At 41.2% G+C, this 15,928-nt stretch overlaps 1 protein-coding gene across 1 annotated transcript in view; it reads left to right on the top strand.

The window, feature by feature from the left end:
- vax2 (ventral anterior homeobox 2) overlaps positions 1-15,095 on the top strand; it is a 23,463-nt gene extending 8,368 nt beyond the window's left edge. Inside the window, exon 3 of the mRNA XM_005937083.2 lies at positions 10,304-15,095. Within this exon, the coding sequence (XP_005937145.1) occupies positions 10,304-10,804 (501 nt within the window). The 3' untranslated portion in view covers positions 10,805-15,095. The remainder of the gene's footprint in view (positions 1-10,303) is intronic.
- Positions 15,096-15,928: the final 833 nt, after the last annotated feature.

Below are 15,928 nucleotides of genomic sequence, written 5' to 3'. Positions count from 1 at the left end.
ATATATGATTTTTCTGCATTGAGCTGAAAGAGTACAAAGAGCAGGGGGAGAGAGAACAGGTATTATTTACGAGGGTTACAGTTACAGTTATTTTTCTTAAGTTATTCTGACTGAAACAATTCAGAGAAACCGAAGACTTCAGCCTCATCGAAACATTTGAGTCCACGTATGAACAAAGCAGGTGTAAAGAGGGTCACTCGTGGCCCTCACTCTGTTGTAACGCGTTACTCTGTAATCTGTTACCAGCTCAGAGCTCCCCCTTCATCCCGGCAGGTGGCTCCCCGCTACTGGACAACACATCAGGAAGGGCTGGAGCACACACACACACACAAAGCCTGAACTGTACATGAAGCCTCCATTTCAGTTACCTTCATGATCACTTTTGGTTGGATAACGGAGAACTGATGGATGTTTATGGAGGTGTGTTCCTGCATGTGGAGTTGCTTTAGGATGGCAGTCAGAGAAATCAGTTGATTCAGTGAAAGTCTATGTAACCGTCTGTATTTTAGGACACATTATGTGTGTGTGTTATCGTGTGTATTCTACCTCACACTTCCAGACGAAACACATGGCCTGTCAGCATTAGAAAAATGTAAAAAAATAAAAATAAAAGCATGTACAACATTTTCAGCCAGGAAAAAACAAAAAAACAAAGAAAAACAAACTTGTGTGTTCTTTAAATCTCTCCACTAGCTCGAGTGGTGTGTTTGCCCTCCAGATGAAGTACAGGTTGCCTTTGTCTCAGCCTTTTGTTGTCTGCAGCCCTTCCACAGAAAGCTGTGGATTTAATGGTTTCTGTGCTGTGGTGTAATCCTGCCTCAAATGGAAGAGAGTTCAGGGATGAGATCGTGTTTTATAGATAATTTATAGCTGACTGAACAGAGCACATTTGGGCATATGCTAGCACAAATGCACACCTTTTTTTTTAAAACATATTTGTTTGAATGCACCGCAAATAAACACTGATTTTAGATTTCTGTTAGACATCTTTTAACATTCGGCTGTTAGAAACGTAAAAAATCTCCAAAATAAATCTCTTCCAGGATCTAGGACTGTGACTACAAACCCTTAGATTTTTTTTCTCCGTGTACAGAAAGTAAAATCTAAGTCTAAAGTGTCTCCTATATCTTCTCTTTATCAGCCTCCACTGCCTATTTATTTTAAAAATTGAAGAAGGGAGTATGAGAAGATTTTTTGTGTAAATTAAGGTATTTCAGTGTCAAGAGAATTAAAAAAGAATATTGTGATAATATATTTTTAAAAAAGTTATGTTTTGTGCAGTGCAGTGTGCTGTCCGTTAAATTGTTTAGTATGTGGGACACAAAGTTGGTTTCATGTAAAAAGTGTTGGATCAGAGCAGGTGGAGCTCGTTCACAGATCGGCTCTTAACTTTCTCTTGTTTTTATCCCAAACAAATCATTCAGTCTGCTTTAGTTTGTTTTCTTCGCTGAGCTCTCAGGTGAGTGTGCACACGAATGATTTGCATGTGTTCTCTGGCCCAGTCAGATTGTGTCCCTGCTGGCCTCCAAACACTCTGTAAAAGAAGCACATTTTAGTGTGTATGTGTTTTGGGTATGTCCAACCTGCAATCCACCTGGTTTGGGAATGCCTCTTTATTCCCCTGGAAGAGCTGGAGGCGGTAGCCAGGGACTGGCTCATGTTGTCCCAGTGACCTGAAGCCTTGGATAAGTGGTAGAAGATGGGTGGATGGTTGGATAGATGGAAGGAAGTGTACAGCCAGTGTTAGAGTGAACCTCTCAGATGTAGCTGCAGGTGTATAAGTCACCCAAAATGAGTGTCATGCTTTGTTTGTTGCCCTGTCTGATGTCTTTTCTCTCAGATGGACTGTCTCTTGATGCCAAACAGCCTGGAGAGCAGTTTAATGGCTGTAAAAACTTCAAATGATGCTGTTTGTTGCTTTTTGTTTTGTGGCCTACTGTACTGCAGAGGGGTCAGAGGTCACAGATGATCTAATGTGGATCCCAAAACCTGTAACTTTGGCTTTGTAACCAGTTGTGTAAGGCTTCTCTTAGCAGCTTGCAAAGTGGTTCATAAATAAAATGTATTAATGAATTAATAATTGTTATGTTGAGCACTATGTGAGGGTAAAAGGAGAGAAACGTGGCTCTCGATGAACCTTTCTGACCTCTTATGAAACTGAAGTTACCGTTTGCTTGTGCAACTGTGCAAAATTCTTTGCATGATATTATTTAACGGTCAATGTTTTAGTGGGAAATAGCAAGAGAGGTGTATTATGGACCTGATTAAGCCCTATGGGAAATCCGATTTTCCTCCTTTAGATATACAAAATTCCTTTTTTGATAACACAAGCAGAAAGTGATTTTACGTACATGCCGATGGATCCCTGAAAGACAGCTATGTTCCTCTGAGACAAGACGACGAGCCGTGCTCCTGCGGGTGTCTGCTTACAGTGAATGTGCTCGTTGTGCGTATTGTTCTCCATGACGGCCCAGACAGACGTTGTCTGGCCGATCGTCTGGAGCGTAGAGGGCCTGGCCATTACGTATAGTTTTGCAGATGTAGCAGAGAGGCGGCCGCACAGTACGGCGATTGTCCAAACACTCAGAATGGAGAAAGAGATAGGAAGGGAGGCTGTCAGACAGACAGACAGACAGAAAGACGGACACTTGCTGCCTTTGTGCTTTCAGATTAAATGTTTGGACTTGGTGCTGAAAAGAAACAAACTCTTTCCTCTTCGGTCTGCAGTGACCTAAAACTCGAGCGTCGTCTTCAAAATGGGAACTTTGTCCAACTTAGCGATGGTCAGGAAGAAACCTGTGAAGCTCTGATTATCTAATCAACTGATTAGGTAATCAGAACATAACAGCAATTAATTCTTCGCCGCCTTTGTCCCTAATCACTCTCATAGATTGATTTGACTTGCTTCATCAGTTTCTGGCAGAGTGAAGAGTGTGTGAAGCCAAGCAGAGGGTAATTTTACAAACATATGGAGCAACTTGTAATCCTTCAGCTTATGGGGAAATAGGAAATCAGCAGAACTGGATACAAGAGGTTTTCACTTCATGTGCACAAACACTCACACAAACACAGACACACACAAAGCTGACCCCAAGTTGCCAGACAATTAGAGGGGTCAAAGGTCTCCCATGTGGCCCTTATTTTTTGGGTAAGATTTCCAGTTTGACAATTGTAATGACTCCTGTGGTTGAAAATGGGAATGCTGGGAAGCAGTCAGATAAACGCAGCAAATGTGGAGGCGGAGCAAATTAAATAAATTAGAAGGTAATGAATCCAGTCAAATACTGATGAGTACAAGTATCTAAAATGTGGCCTTAACGACAGTGTTTTAGTAGCATAGATGGCTTTACATGCTTTCATTTTGGCTCATTTAAAACACTCTAAAGTCTTTAACAGGAAAGCTGCTGAGCAGAGGAGATGCGGGACCCCCTGTGCTATAGGTGATGCATGCACAGACATGAAATCTAAGAATAAGCTAGAGTCGCACTTTATTGTAGCTTGCTTTTACCAGCTGTGATTCCCCAGGAAGATGGAAAAAAAAATAACAACTGTCACAGATTTGGGCATCACGAGGCTGCGCGGCCAAGACGAGACCATGTGCCGAAGGCGATGGGAAATTCAAGTGACTGCGGGGTGACATGCACAAAAAGTCATGGACCACATCCAAACACCTGCTGAGTTTTTTTTTTTTGCTGAATGCGTGCGGTGTATCGCTAACGTTGCAGTGTGCGCGGGGAGGAGGTAATGGCTTAAACGGAGAGCAGTCATTGGACAGAGGACAGGAAGGAGGGGCAGAGAGAGAGAGTGAGAGAGGTGGGGCTCATAACAGTCCCGAGTGCTTTTGTGCTAAGGAGGATTAGGCAGCCATGTCTAACAGCGATTCTATAAAACGAGGTTAACCTCTGAGTGAACCTGGAGCTGCTCTGAGGTTTAGAGGTCAGGTGAAATGTGTTGCTGACAACAGTTTGGAGGGGAGATGTGAATATCAGGCAGGTGAAAATGATTTCTAGTCCTAAACTGAGGTGATTTTACTTTTAATACAATATTACTACTATTTTTTTCATGCATGAACGTGTTTAAATGATCGAATCTGGTACATTTAACCTCAAACGGGCAGATTCTGGGATTCTTTGCAACCACACATTTTGATACTCGACAGAAGTGATATTGAAATACCCAGAAACAATGAGGAGATCACATCCTCTGCTGTGTGTACAGAAAAAATTCATTTTATTATAATGACTTCATTTATAGAGCACATTTTAAAAAGACTTATTATTAAGTGCTTTGAAAAACGAGCAAAATCAGGACACAGAAGGTAAATTAAAACAGAAAGCCAAACATTAATGGGGGGGAAAGGGGCGAAAAGCAAAATGTCAATAATATTAATAAATACCATTTAAGGAATAAAAGCTATAAAAGCTACAGCAACAGTGGAGACAACAAACAAGACAGTGGAAAATAAACAACAGCACTGCGTTAATGAGTTTATCAAAATATGCTTTCAGAAGTGATTTAAGGAAGTCCTCGACGGTTTAAAGCGCCTCTCCTCAGGTAGGTTGTGCAGAGCTGAGGGGCCCTGATGGAGGAGCATTTCTGCTGCGCGTTAAAGTAAAACATGCAGGGAGCCAATGGAGAGAGGCCAGGTTCGGTGTGACGTGATGCCATCTGCTAAAACAACATGGTTATGCGGGCGTTTGAGAACAAAGGCTCCACGGGGCTTCACAATAAAAGCATGTAAATGATTCAAATGTCAGGGTAGTGGTTAAGAAGTGAGCAAATATAACGATGGTTATTTTGAAACGGACAGGTGAGTTTTAAGTTTAGGTGCAGAGACATAAATACGACTGATCATCTTTGTGAAACAGTTTTATAGATATTAGTGTAAGTTTCCCAAAACTAAAAGGACAGTAAGTTTATAATAGATAGTTGGTCCGGCCCATTAGCTAGCCGCTACCAACCCATCGCATACAGTACAGCTGAGTCGCCAGTGGCCCATTGCGCTACATACAGTTGAGCATCCATCATTGCATTATATATGGTTCAGTGGCCCCTGGTGTGCCTGGTACAATCTCCATGGAAAAGTGTTTTCATTGTGTGTTCGTCACATGCCTGAGATCAGGGGATCTCAACAGGGTCACAGTGGGAGCAACAAGCGGATGGAGGAGTCGTAGAAAGTGCGCCGCATTTCACTTTGCATTACACATCCATTATACAGTCAGAGAGTGCTGCTAGGATGTTGTAGTTAATGATTTCAATTGTGCGGGGGGGTCAAGTGCATACAACAAAAGGGTCAAAGTGCAAAAAACAAAAAAAAAAACCCCATTAAGAAATTGAGAATTATAAATGTATCTAAACACAAATAAATCTTTTCATGATCTCCAGTTCTCCATCTCTAGCTGGATACAGCAAAGCTTAGGTGCACACACATATGCCCACTTGATCTGTACATTGGGTCTTGATCTGGCTTAACCTTTCTACCTCTAACCCAGTTTGCCCGCCTTGCTGTTTGCAGCTGGCTGTAACCACGGTGAAGGCCTCTGACCTGTGCCCGGCGGCCTCATCATCTCTCCATTTTGTTGAACGTACCCCAACCTGGCTGAATTTACCCCATCACTGTTTACATTGTGTTTTGTTGCTCAGCATTGGCTGGTTTCAGGGAGAAGAAGTGACGTGCACGCTGGAAACTAAACTAGAGATCCACTGGTCAAGACAGACATGCATATGTGATTTTTTTTTTCAACATAGCCATATATATAATGACATATTTCCACACAAGAACATTCACAAAAAGCCTGCCTGCACCTGTAAATATCATTTAATAGATAAACCAACTTCTTAATGTTTAATAAAAGACTGTTTTAGAGCGTACCACAGCTCCACAGAGTTGTAATTATTAATAATAATTATAAAAGCAATAATATATAGTAAATTTCTGTCTCTTCAAAGCATGAAAGCATGTATTTGTGAGGTTTTAATGCAAAGGCTTCAGTGCGAGTGCTCAACCAATGTAAGAAACATTTGATCCTTTAATAGCAGCTCTTCTTCATCATTAATGGCATTTGAGGAGGAGTTATTTATGAAGCTCTTGTTATTCCATGATGTAGTGATAAGGACGTCTGGGCTGAAAACACAATGAGATGGATATTGGTTCGTAAGCTGGATTGTTTTAAATATAACCTCATGGAGGACTCAGTCCTAAACTCTTCACCCTTGCCCCGACCATGCCCCCTGTACTGCATTAGGGCGTGGTGCAGAGGGTGAGCCTGTCTGCCTGTCTAGGGCAAATGCAGGTCACACCCGATCCAGATCTCCCTCGGTAATCTCTGCTTCCACGCTGAACCCTGGATCCCATTAAAAAAGGATTTACATCCAATAGTGTAGATGTACCGAAGGCAGCTTTGCTTTCTTCTCCTCTCATCATTTTCCCTCTGTAAAACATCGGAAAGCTTTTTTTCCACCCCTCCCTCCTTTTGTTTGGAGCAGTGGATAGGAGGGTACTGATGTGAGCAGGAGAGGAAGCCACGCCCACGTCAATGAGGGTTGAGGAAAGGGATTTTGCTCCATAGTGAAAGCCTTTAACTGGATATTTGGCAGGCACGTGAAGCTACAGAGAGAGGTCTTAGAGGGTAGTGTGTGAGCTAACGAGGACGAAATCTGGACTATAAGGAAGGACACGATGCTGCACACATCATTTCTGATGCTTTTCCCACCCTCCTGTTGTCCCTCCCCTCTTCTCCCCTCTTATCTCCGTCTCTGACGTCGTCCCCCCCCCCGCGCGCCTTGTTTGGGTCTTTGCAGTAAGATGTGCTTGCATCAGTATTTCTCTCTGAGCTGTGGGATTCTTTGGATCCTCTCTGATCTCATTATTTGTGTCACGGTCAGTAGCTGGAACTATGATCTCACTTGAACTAGTAGCTGTTACAGTGACACTGTAGTTAACACCAGCCAGACTGACTATCTGAATAAAAATGAACAGCTTTAGATTATTGCCTTACTGGATTGCTCTGATGTTTTGGAAGATAAGAGTTAGCTGATACCAGTTGAACAAAAGCGTCTCTCAGCAAGAGTCTAGAAGGACCGCAGGGTCCTTGGGAAGGATCGAAATGTGTACGTAGGAACCATCAAAGTGCCCTTGAGTTCTTACTTAGACCCCTAAATGTCCCATAATCTCACAGAAGTCGGGATTAGATGAGCATGTATGGAAGCCTCCAGTGGCATGGGACACATTTCTGGGGATTTGATTTGGTCAGATCTGCATTTTTTATGATCAGCAGATGGAAACTGAAATCTTACCTGGGATATCTGCTTGTCATGGAAGTGCAACACTTGCCAAAAAAGTCTGGTTATTCTTAACCTCCTAAGAACTCTTCCATGGCACGCATTTTTAATTTCTCTTTGATATTTGGGGTCATTGGGGCCCAATGAATGTAAAAACAAAGAATTACCAACTTTTTTTTAACCTTCTTTTTGTTTTTAAGGAACATAAGAGCCACATATGAGGATATTCGTTTAAAAGTTTTATAGAACAATGGCAGTATAATGTCCTCGTAAGTGGATATCAGTAGAGCAAAATTGAGTATTTTAGTTTAAATAACCCAAAATGTGATGTCCACATATGTGGACGCCAGGTCCTCGGAGGTTAATTAAGAAGTAAAAAATGCAGATTGATTTAAAAGGCCAAATTAATGGCTAAGTCACAAAGGATGGTTATTCAATGCTTTATAGCAAACACATTTCCTCTTTTGCTCTCCACAATGATCATTTACCTTCTTAGTACTAAAGCAAGAGGCCAATACCAGTCATGTCTGCACCAGCGGCCATCGCGTGGAGTCAGTTTAATTTTTTATGTGATCTTTTTAAAAACTTCTCTGCATTTACAGTCACAGGCTTAGTCATTAATAGCTTTTCTAGCAACCACAGAAACATTGTCAGTTGCCCCTGAGGCATCAGAAGACATCCAGATCGAGTCCATCTCAGCACACAGCTGCTGTGCTTTCTTTTCTTAATTTGTTTCTGCTCAAACACAACACAAACCCCAGGTCATGACGACTCCCCTTTTTTCTTACTTGCAGCTGGAAATCTACCAGTGGACTGCAGTGATTTTCAGCAGCAATGAGGTTTAAGATCAGGCCAAACATGTTCAGTGAGCCTGATGAAATGAAGTTGAAATGGTGTTTTAAGCCTGTAGGTTCCTACGAGACCCTCTGTCAGAGCGATGGGTCATGTGACCACTTTCTGGGGTCCACATTGGGTCCAGTTTACACATAACTTCTCTGTGGATCTACGCTCACGTAGCTTTACGTTCCTTCGTATGTGTCATTTGGCTGTTGTGCAATCAACACAGTCATATGAAAGTATTTTTTTCTTTTATTTTTTACCATGAGCTGCAGATCCTTCACAGGTTTATATGTTTCTCCTGTAACAGGAATCCCCTCTTACCAGGGATTAGATTACTGGATTTCTAGGAACGTCTGTTGTGTAATGTTGGATAAATTTACACCGTATAGATGTGAGCGGAGAAGAAGTGGGGCGATAAACGAGGCATGATTAACAAATATTATTTAATACCGTAAATCCCTGGGGAGATCTCTTTGGTTTAGTTTAGCTTGGTTTCCAACCTCAGCAACAAAATGAAGTAATCAGAAGGTAGGATGTAAGGAAACCTGTAGAAAATAAGCTGCTTGTAAGAAGTTAGCTGAAAGAAAAACTGCTCAGATTTGCATTTGCATCTTTTTCTTCCTGATTATCATTTAGTTCAGAAATAAATCTGTAGATTAATTATTCTATAAATTGCTGATGAATTGAAACTGAAAATATGTAAATGAACATTATATGTCGATGTACTTTGAAATCTTTCAAAACAGCTTTAAAGTCTGAAGCGAGAATTAAAAACAGCTGCTTCTAGTTACTGCTTTTTATAGCACAAACGGAGCATTGCGTAGCAGCTTTAGTATTTAGGCTGTTAAGCTAAATCACATCTGACACCACAGAGTTATTTTTGCTTTTAATGTATTTACTTATTTTGTTTTTGATTCAGTCTCCAGGAGGGATTTCCTAGTTTCTATTTAGTTTTAGTTAACTTTTTTAAAGTTTTCTTTTTACATGTCTCAGGGGTGAAAATCAGTCAAACAGTTTTTTTAACCACATACTCCAAGTCTCTTTTATTTTATTTCAGTTGTTTTTTGCTCCAGTTCTTCTTTTTAAAATTATTTTCATACAGCTTCCTAACTTTTATTTTTAATGAACTAGAATAAATTTAATTGCTAAAATTTTAAAAAATAAAATAACATTATGATTATTTTTTATTTAAAGTGAAATAACCTTAATTTGAATTGTAGTTCTTAAGTAAAGATCAAATGAGAATACTTGTAAGTAACAACGTCTCGTTCCACAGAAGCTTTCCTAATTCTCCTGAACTTGTTTCAGACTCCTTTTGCTGATGATTTTGATTCATTTTTGATTAGACCAAGGCGAGAGCTTGTTGGAAATGCTGAATTATTACGCTGCTCATTTTAGCGCCACACTCTGCGATACAGTGAACCTGCAGCGAAACACGGAGTTAGCTGTATCTCGGTCAGGATGTTATACATTTTTCATGGGTGACTCCTTACAGAGGTGTGTCTCTATGAGCTGTGACCCCGTGACCCCTATGTTCCCTTCAATCAGCCTCCCCGTAGCCATTCCTAAGTTTTAAGCATACTGTACATTAAAGCTGCACTTCATTAATTAAATATGGCAGACAAGGACAGACAGAGTTCACCAAGCTTTTGCTGTTTGGCTGCAGTTAACACGATGTCTTGTGAACGATGAAACTGAACGATTTCGAGAGCGTTTTTGTTCTTTCAGCTTCAAATTTTCACTTTATTTTTCCCTTTGCATTCTAGTTTCCAGTGTTTCAAACCTCTTAGGGCCAAAAAGTGGGCAAAATCGTGGTCAAAGCTGCAGACAGAAACAACAGATTTGATCCATTTGCTGTTGCCTTGATTTTAAACTATCTCTGTTTGTTCTTCATGGAGTTCTGAGGCTATGACTGGTTTACTGTTGCAGTGCACTTGAGGTCACAAAGTGTCCTCAGACTTTGGGAGCTGTGTAGCTTTTGGCATGAAGTGAATCAGTGTGATGATTCTGGAGACGTTCCAGTGCTGAAATGAAGAAAAGGTGCAATAAAATCAGGGTTTTCACGACTGTGATTGAAAATTTATTTGGTCCTATTCTTTGAGTCTTGGCAAAATCATCTCTCAGTTCTTCTCGTAACATTTTTGCCGACTCCACCGCTGACAGACTGTGTTTGCCTTCGCAGGTGAAGGTGTGGTTCCAAAACCGCCGAACCAAACAGAAGAAGGACACCACCAAGGATTCAGACAAGCGCTCCTCCTCCACGTCTGAGTCTTTGGCCACCTGCAACATCCTGCGCCTCCTAGAGCAGGGGCGCCTCCTGTCAGGCCCTGCCCCCCCACCACCTAACTCTCTCCTGGGGCCTCCGTCTCATCCAGCAAATGGCTCCCTGCTGAGCAGCCCGGGTGGAGGCTCTTCCACCTCTCCAGGGATCAGCAGCAGCACTCCTCCCAGCTCCCTACCAGGAGGGACGTTCGGGCTTTCTCTGCCCTCGCTGGGGGGCACCCCGCCCTCCCCGCGGCTGGGTGTCCCGCCACCTCACCCCCTCTGCTTCTCCATGCCGCTCCTGGGGAGCGCTCACCACGAACTGTCGTCCTCCTACGGCTGCGGCTCTTCAGCATTTGAGCCGTACATGCGGCTGGACAGGAAGGAGGCAGACCTGGGTGGGAAGAAGACAGTTTCTTAAGTGTAATGTCCCTCTTTCAGGGGACGACTGGGGGAGCAGGGCTCGTCTTTGGAAGAGTTTTTCTCCTCAGTCTCTCTCCCTGCCACCTGTTTGACTCTTGAGTGGCTGCAGTGAGGCAAATAAAGCAGCCCGGTTCATAGAAGTGCGAAAAAAAGAAAAGAAAAGAGAGGAAGTCGCTTTCTTACAGCACCATTTTGTGCCACTGCACTGTTTGGCACACTGACACAAAATGGTGAAAAGGACTTGATGTGGTAGGAAGTGATGATTTCACCCTCCCACATAAAAAAAACAAACTTGTGGATTTTTGAAAAAAAAAAAAAAAAATGCCATGTGTGTATGTTGCGTGAACTCCGACAGGCAGATGTTTTTATCACCACTCTCTTTGCAGTGGTTTTAAGCGACTCTTCACTTTTTGTCCAGTGTGTGTGTGTGTGTGTGTGTGTGTGTGTGTGTGTGATTTTTCTCTCTATACAGGCCTTCATTTACTGTTCAGGATTAAAAAAAGAAAAACAAAACAAAAAATGAGAAGAGCGGTATTTCAAAGAGAGCTTTATGTACACATTTCTATTCCTGTACACGTGGCCATGTTTGATTTTAGTTGATGTGTTTTCACGATAATAATAAGAATAAGAAGAAAAAAAAGAACTGTAGCATTTTAATATCAGTCTGTTTGGTGTCCAGCTGTAGTTTTTGTAAAAGTTTCTTTGGTTGTGTTTGTGTATGAAACATAATGTGGTAGGATCTGGACAAATGGTGCAAAAATCACATATCTAGATCTAACAGTTTAACATGAAAAGAAAGCTGAAAAGAAGGCTGGTTAGTGTCTGCCAAAGCGTTTACAGATAAAGCCTCGAGAAGCACCTCACGTGCGTTCTCTGGCCGGTGAAGCAAGTGGAGGTCGGGCTGAGAGAGATGACCTTTGAACCCGGGCCAGCGGTATCAGTTTGACCTTTGTAATCTTGTCTTCAAGACGCTGAGACCGAGAAAGTTTTCAGAGGCATAAAGAATAAGCACCGACTCTCAGCGCAGAGATCTCTGCGCTTAAGCTGCAGCTCCATCGTTAAGTCATCACACATTAAAATGAATCAACAGTTCTGATAATAACTTGTTTATCATCGCTTTTCAAGCAAAAGAAAACAAACAAACAACAAAACAAACCTGTAACTTTTTCTGGTTTCAGCTTTTCAAACGAGATGATTTGTGATGGTACAGCGACCGCAGCGCTAACCTTTCACATACTAAAAGAAGAACTGAGAAAACATTTGTCAGATTAACTGATGATGAAAAACGTTAGCTGCAGCTGCAGTTTGGATTAAAAAAACTGATGAATATGCAGATTTTTGGTACCGGAAACTTTCTGGTTTTTGCTCGAGGTCTGCTTTGGTCGCACCGAGGTAAACGGTCCATTTAGAGGATAAAAGAAGGTCTTTGTTTGCAGAATCATTGGCTATGTAGTGATGATCCCTTAGTTTTTATTAGCTTCTTTTAATTTATCGGCTATGATGAATGGATGAAAGAGGATATCTGCTTGAACACCCCAAACACCTGGCCGTTGCTCTGAGAGGTTCCTACTGCTGGATTTCCTGACAGCTGTAGGATTTGCTGTTTCATAACCCATAGTGTAATTTTTCTATTTTTTCAGGTTTGTTTATTTAATTATTATTTTTGAAATGTTACAACAACATGAAAGCTACCTAAGTACTGTTTTACCGGGTCATCACATCCCTAATCTTAATCTCTTTGAACATTTTCAGGATACAGTAAGCCGCAGCGTTACATGAGAAAATCTCAGGCTGTTGATTTTCCTTCAGCCGCCCTGTTTTGCCCTCCTGTTACACTTTACCTCAGCCTGTCTGCGTTCACCACTCATTGAAAGCACTTTATGTTTTTATGGCGTTTCTACATCATCCTGTATTTCCTCCACTTTCACCCCCTCACCCTTCCTGAGAAGTTTATTTTCTTAGGAAGGTGATTTTCAGAATTAAAGCCAGGAAAAATACATCCTAAGTTATTTCCCCTCCTGAAATAATCTGCAGCTTTCTTTCAGCTGCATTCTTTAATTGATTGATTTGAAGCTAAATTGATCTCTGTGTGTTAGAACCGACAGAGCATTTGTCTGATTCATTCAGGGCTGAATGAGAAGGAAGGAAGTGGCTGAATGACCTGTATTTTTCATTTTTCTCTTCCCCATGAGATGCCATTTGTCCAGGTTTCCTTGTTGTCCAAAGCAAATCAGAATCAACCGCGAGAGCCTGCTATTCGAAACAGTTTGCCCTCAATTTGTGCGTGTCAGATGAGTTATTGCCCCCTTTTCACTCCCGTCTCTCGTCTGTTTTCCCATGTATCTATTCATTTCTAAATTTCACCTCACTGTGAGTTTTATTTCCTGCTCTCTTTCTCTTACACTCACTGAAGATGGCCTGACATGTGCTAAAAAAAAGAAAAAGGACACTGCCATGACATCAATTTAAAAAAAAGAAGAAAAAGAGTGCCTGTAAGTAAAGGCCGGGGCTACGTTTAAAACAGCCGGGCACGTTTCTGGCTGCACATACATTTCTTTCTGAGTGCAGGAAAGATTCTGACCTTCAGCTCACCGGGCCTTTTTGCACCCGTGTACCAGCAGCCAGTAGCTGGTGATTTGTTGTTGCTCCTGTGTTTAGAGCCCAGCAGCGATGCAATAAAAAAAAAAAAAGAGAAAAAAATCCCCCTGTTATCTACTCGTAGGTTTCTGTAGCAGTGCACCTGTGATGTTGTTGAACACTGTATTATTTTCTATAAGCACCATCCATAATTCACATGCTCTGGCATCAAATATTGAGCAGAGAGATGGAGCTGAGAGGTCAGGAGGCTTGCTTCTCGTGTAGGGCCAATGTAGTCTTTTCGTTTATTTGTCTTTTTCTCACAGCCAGGTTGTTTCATTCCTCTGCTGTCTCTCTCTCTTGGTTTTTTTTTTTTTTTTGCTGGATATTAAAAAAAAGTGTTTCTACTGTTTTGCATTAAGCTGCACAAGACAGAAGACACTGAACTTCTTAGCTCATTTCCCATCCAATGTGAGATGACAGAAAATGTTCAGTGGTTGCAAAAGAAATCTCAAACTCCATATTTTCCCTCAACTTTCAGCCACTGAATGCTTTCTGGACTTACTGTAATGCGTCCTCAGCTCATTAGATGCAGGCTTCAGGTTGAGGGGGGACAGCAGGATAAGTGAGACGGCCCTTCTTCTCCCTGACAGAAGGAAATGGGGTAAAGCTTTGCATCAGTTCAACAAAGCCTTCGTCTTAGTTTCTTTTTCTCGTTCCAGCTGAAGCGTGGAAGTGTTGCTTTTGTTGCGTGTGTGACATCTTGCACTTGTTTAAGCGAGACCACCATTTCAGGAACATTGCGGGCCTCCTCGCGGCTCTCGTCCTTTGAGATTGTGAGAAAAATGTTCCGTTTATTTTGAAGACAACAAACTGATTCTGCTTGGTTTACTCTTTGGTTTATGCACAGCCTAGGTCCTGCAGAGGCCCTAACTTCTTTTCTTTGAGCAGTACTTTAATGTCAAGCTAATGGCACCAGCTACTTCTTATGATGAACAAACTGTATGTACATAGATATAAATTTATATATAAATATATATAAATGGGTCTTTGCACAAGTTATCTCCATGTCTGCTCCGTGTGATTTTAACAGGAAAAACAAAATGTGAAAGAAAGTTTGGAAAAAAAAGACTTTATATATGCTTTACAATTCTTTGTCTCATTAACATTTTGCACTTATTTAAAGAGGCTTACTTTCTGTTTCTGGGCTGACAGAGCAGTTTTCACGCTCTGCCAAGATATTGTACAATATGTATATGTATTTTTATTCATATGCATATAAATATATGTCTATGTAATTTGCCTCCTGTGTTCTGTTTTATTTCTCATTCTCTGGCCTGCCTCAGGGCCAAAAATGCAACTTTAAAGAGTGAATATAAAGAAAATAATAATTAATAAATGCCCCCCCCCCTCAAAAAAAAAAAGTTATTTCACAGTTTGTTGTGAGTGATAGTATTTGTAATCCACAGTCCTTGCAGAGGCTTATTTCGTTTGTCTTTGTCAGTGAACAAACATGACCAACATCTGCGTGCTTGAGCTTCCTCCATCCACTCCGAGCATTTTGAAAGTGCCTTAGCTTGCTTACAGCTTTATTAAAAACCTTGGCCTCTCCCTATCCGCTTGGCAAATCAAAGCAGTGGACGGCTCATTTCTTCTTTTTTTCCAGGCCTTTCTGTGGAGGTGCTGCCTTTTAAATTCCTCACACTTTAATTATGTTTTGGTTTGCATGGTGGCGCACAAAGCCTGAATTGGCACGTCCTTGGGACATTAATTGGATGAGAATATACTTCACGAAATGTGAAATAACTCATGTGATTCTGCCTGTATGAAATAATAATCTGATGTTTTTAATTGCAAAAATATTTATTATAGTGGAGAAGGTCAAATTAGAGGAAGAATTGGAAGAGCGCTGCTGACACCTTATAAACTCATTGGTCGGTTTTCCCTAAACAAACCTCAGATTTAAATGCAAAGAGCAGTGCTTTAAAAGATTCTGTACAGTGAGGGTATATTTTGGCATTATTATTATTGCTCTTGTTATTAAAGCCAGTGTAAACATGTTCTAATGGTAAGCCCTAACAACCAGCGTATATTTATAAAGGAAAAGGCAAGAAATAAATAGGAAAAATATCTAATCATATTCAATAAATGTGTAAGGGTTATTTTATCCCCTTTTCTACCCACAAAAACTGGACTTACAGCTACTTTTCACCCACCTGTAACCCGTTTTTATTCCCTAATGAAAAAAGAAGATCTTTCAGTCATGACAAATAGCTGTGATTAGCTTTTCCAGTTTAAAGATACTGAACATGTTTGGTCCTCACAGAAGGCAGTCTGAGATTCACCAAGATTGTTATGAACCCTTTGTGATGTAGCACCTACCGCTGGGTCACGCGGACGCAGACATGTCACATGAATCACATTTTTATTATTTCTTACCAAAAGTCCCCCAAATTACATGTCAGTGTGAAGAATTATGTGCAAAGAAAGAACAAGTTGTAACTCTTTCAAAGCCGTGAAGGTAAAATACCACATATATCCCCCT

This window comes from Haplochromis burtoni, unplaced genomic scaffold, assembly GCF_018398535.1.
Source record: "Haplochromis burtoni strain Fernald_Lab_line unplaced genomic scaffold, NCSU_Asbu1 Contig_224, whole genome shotgun sequence".
Lineage (NCBI taxonomy): Eukaryota > Metazoa > Chordata > Actinopteri > Cichliformes > Cichlidae > Haplochromis > Haplochromis burtoni.
Note: the sequence above shows the minus strand (reverse complement) of the source record. Positions and strands in the feature narration are given on the sequence as shown.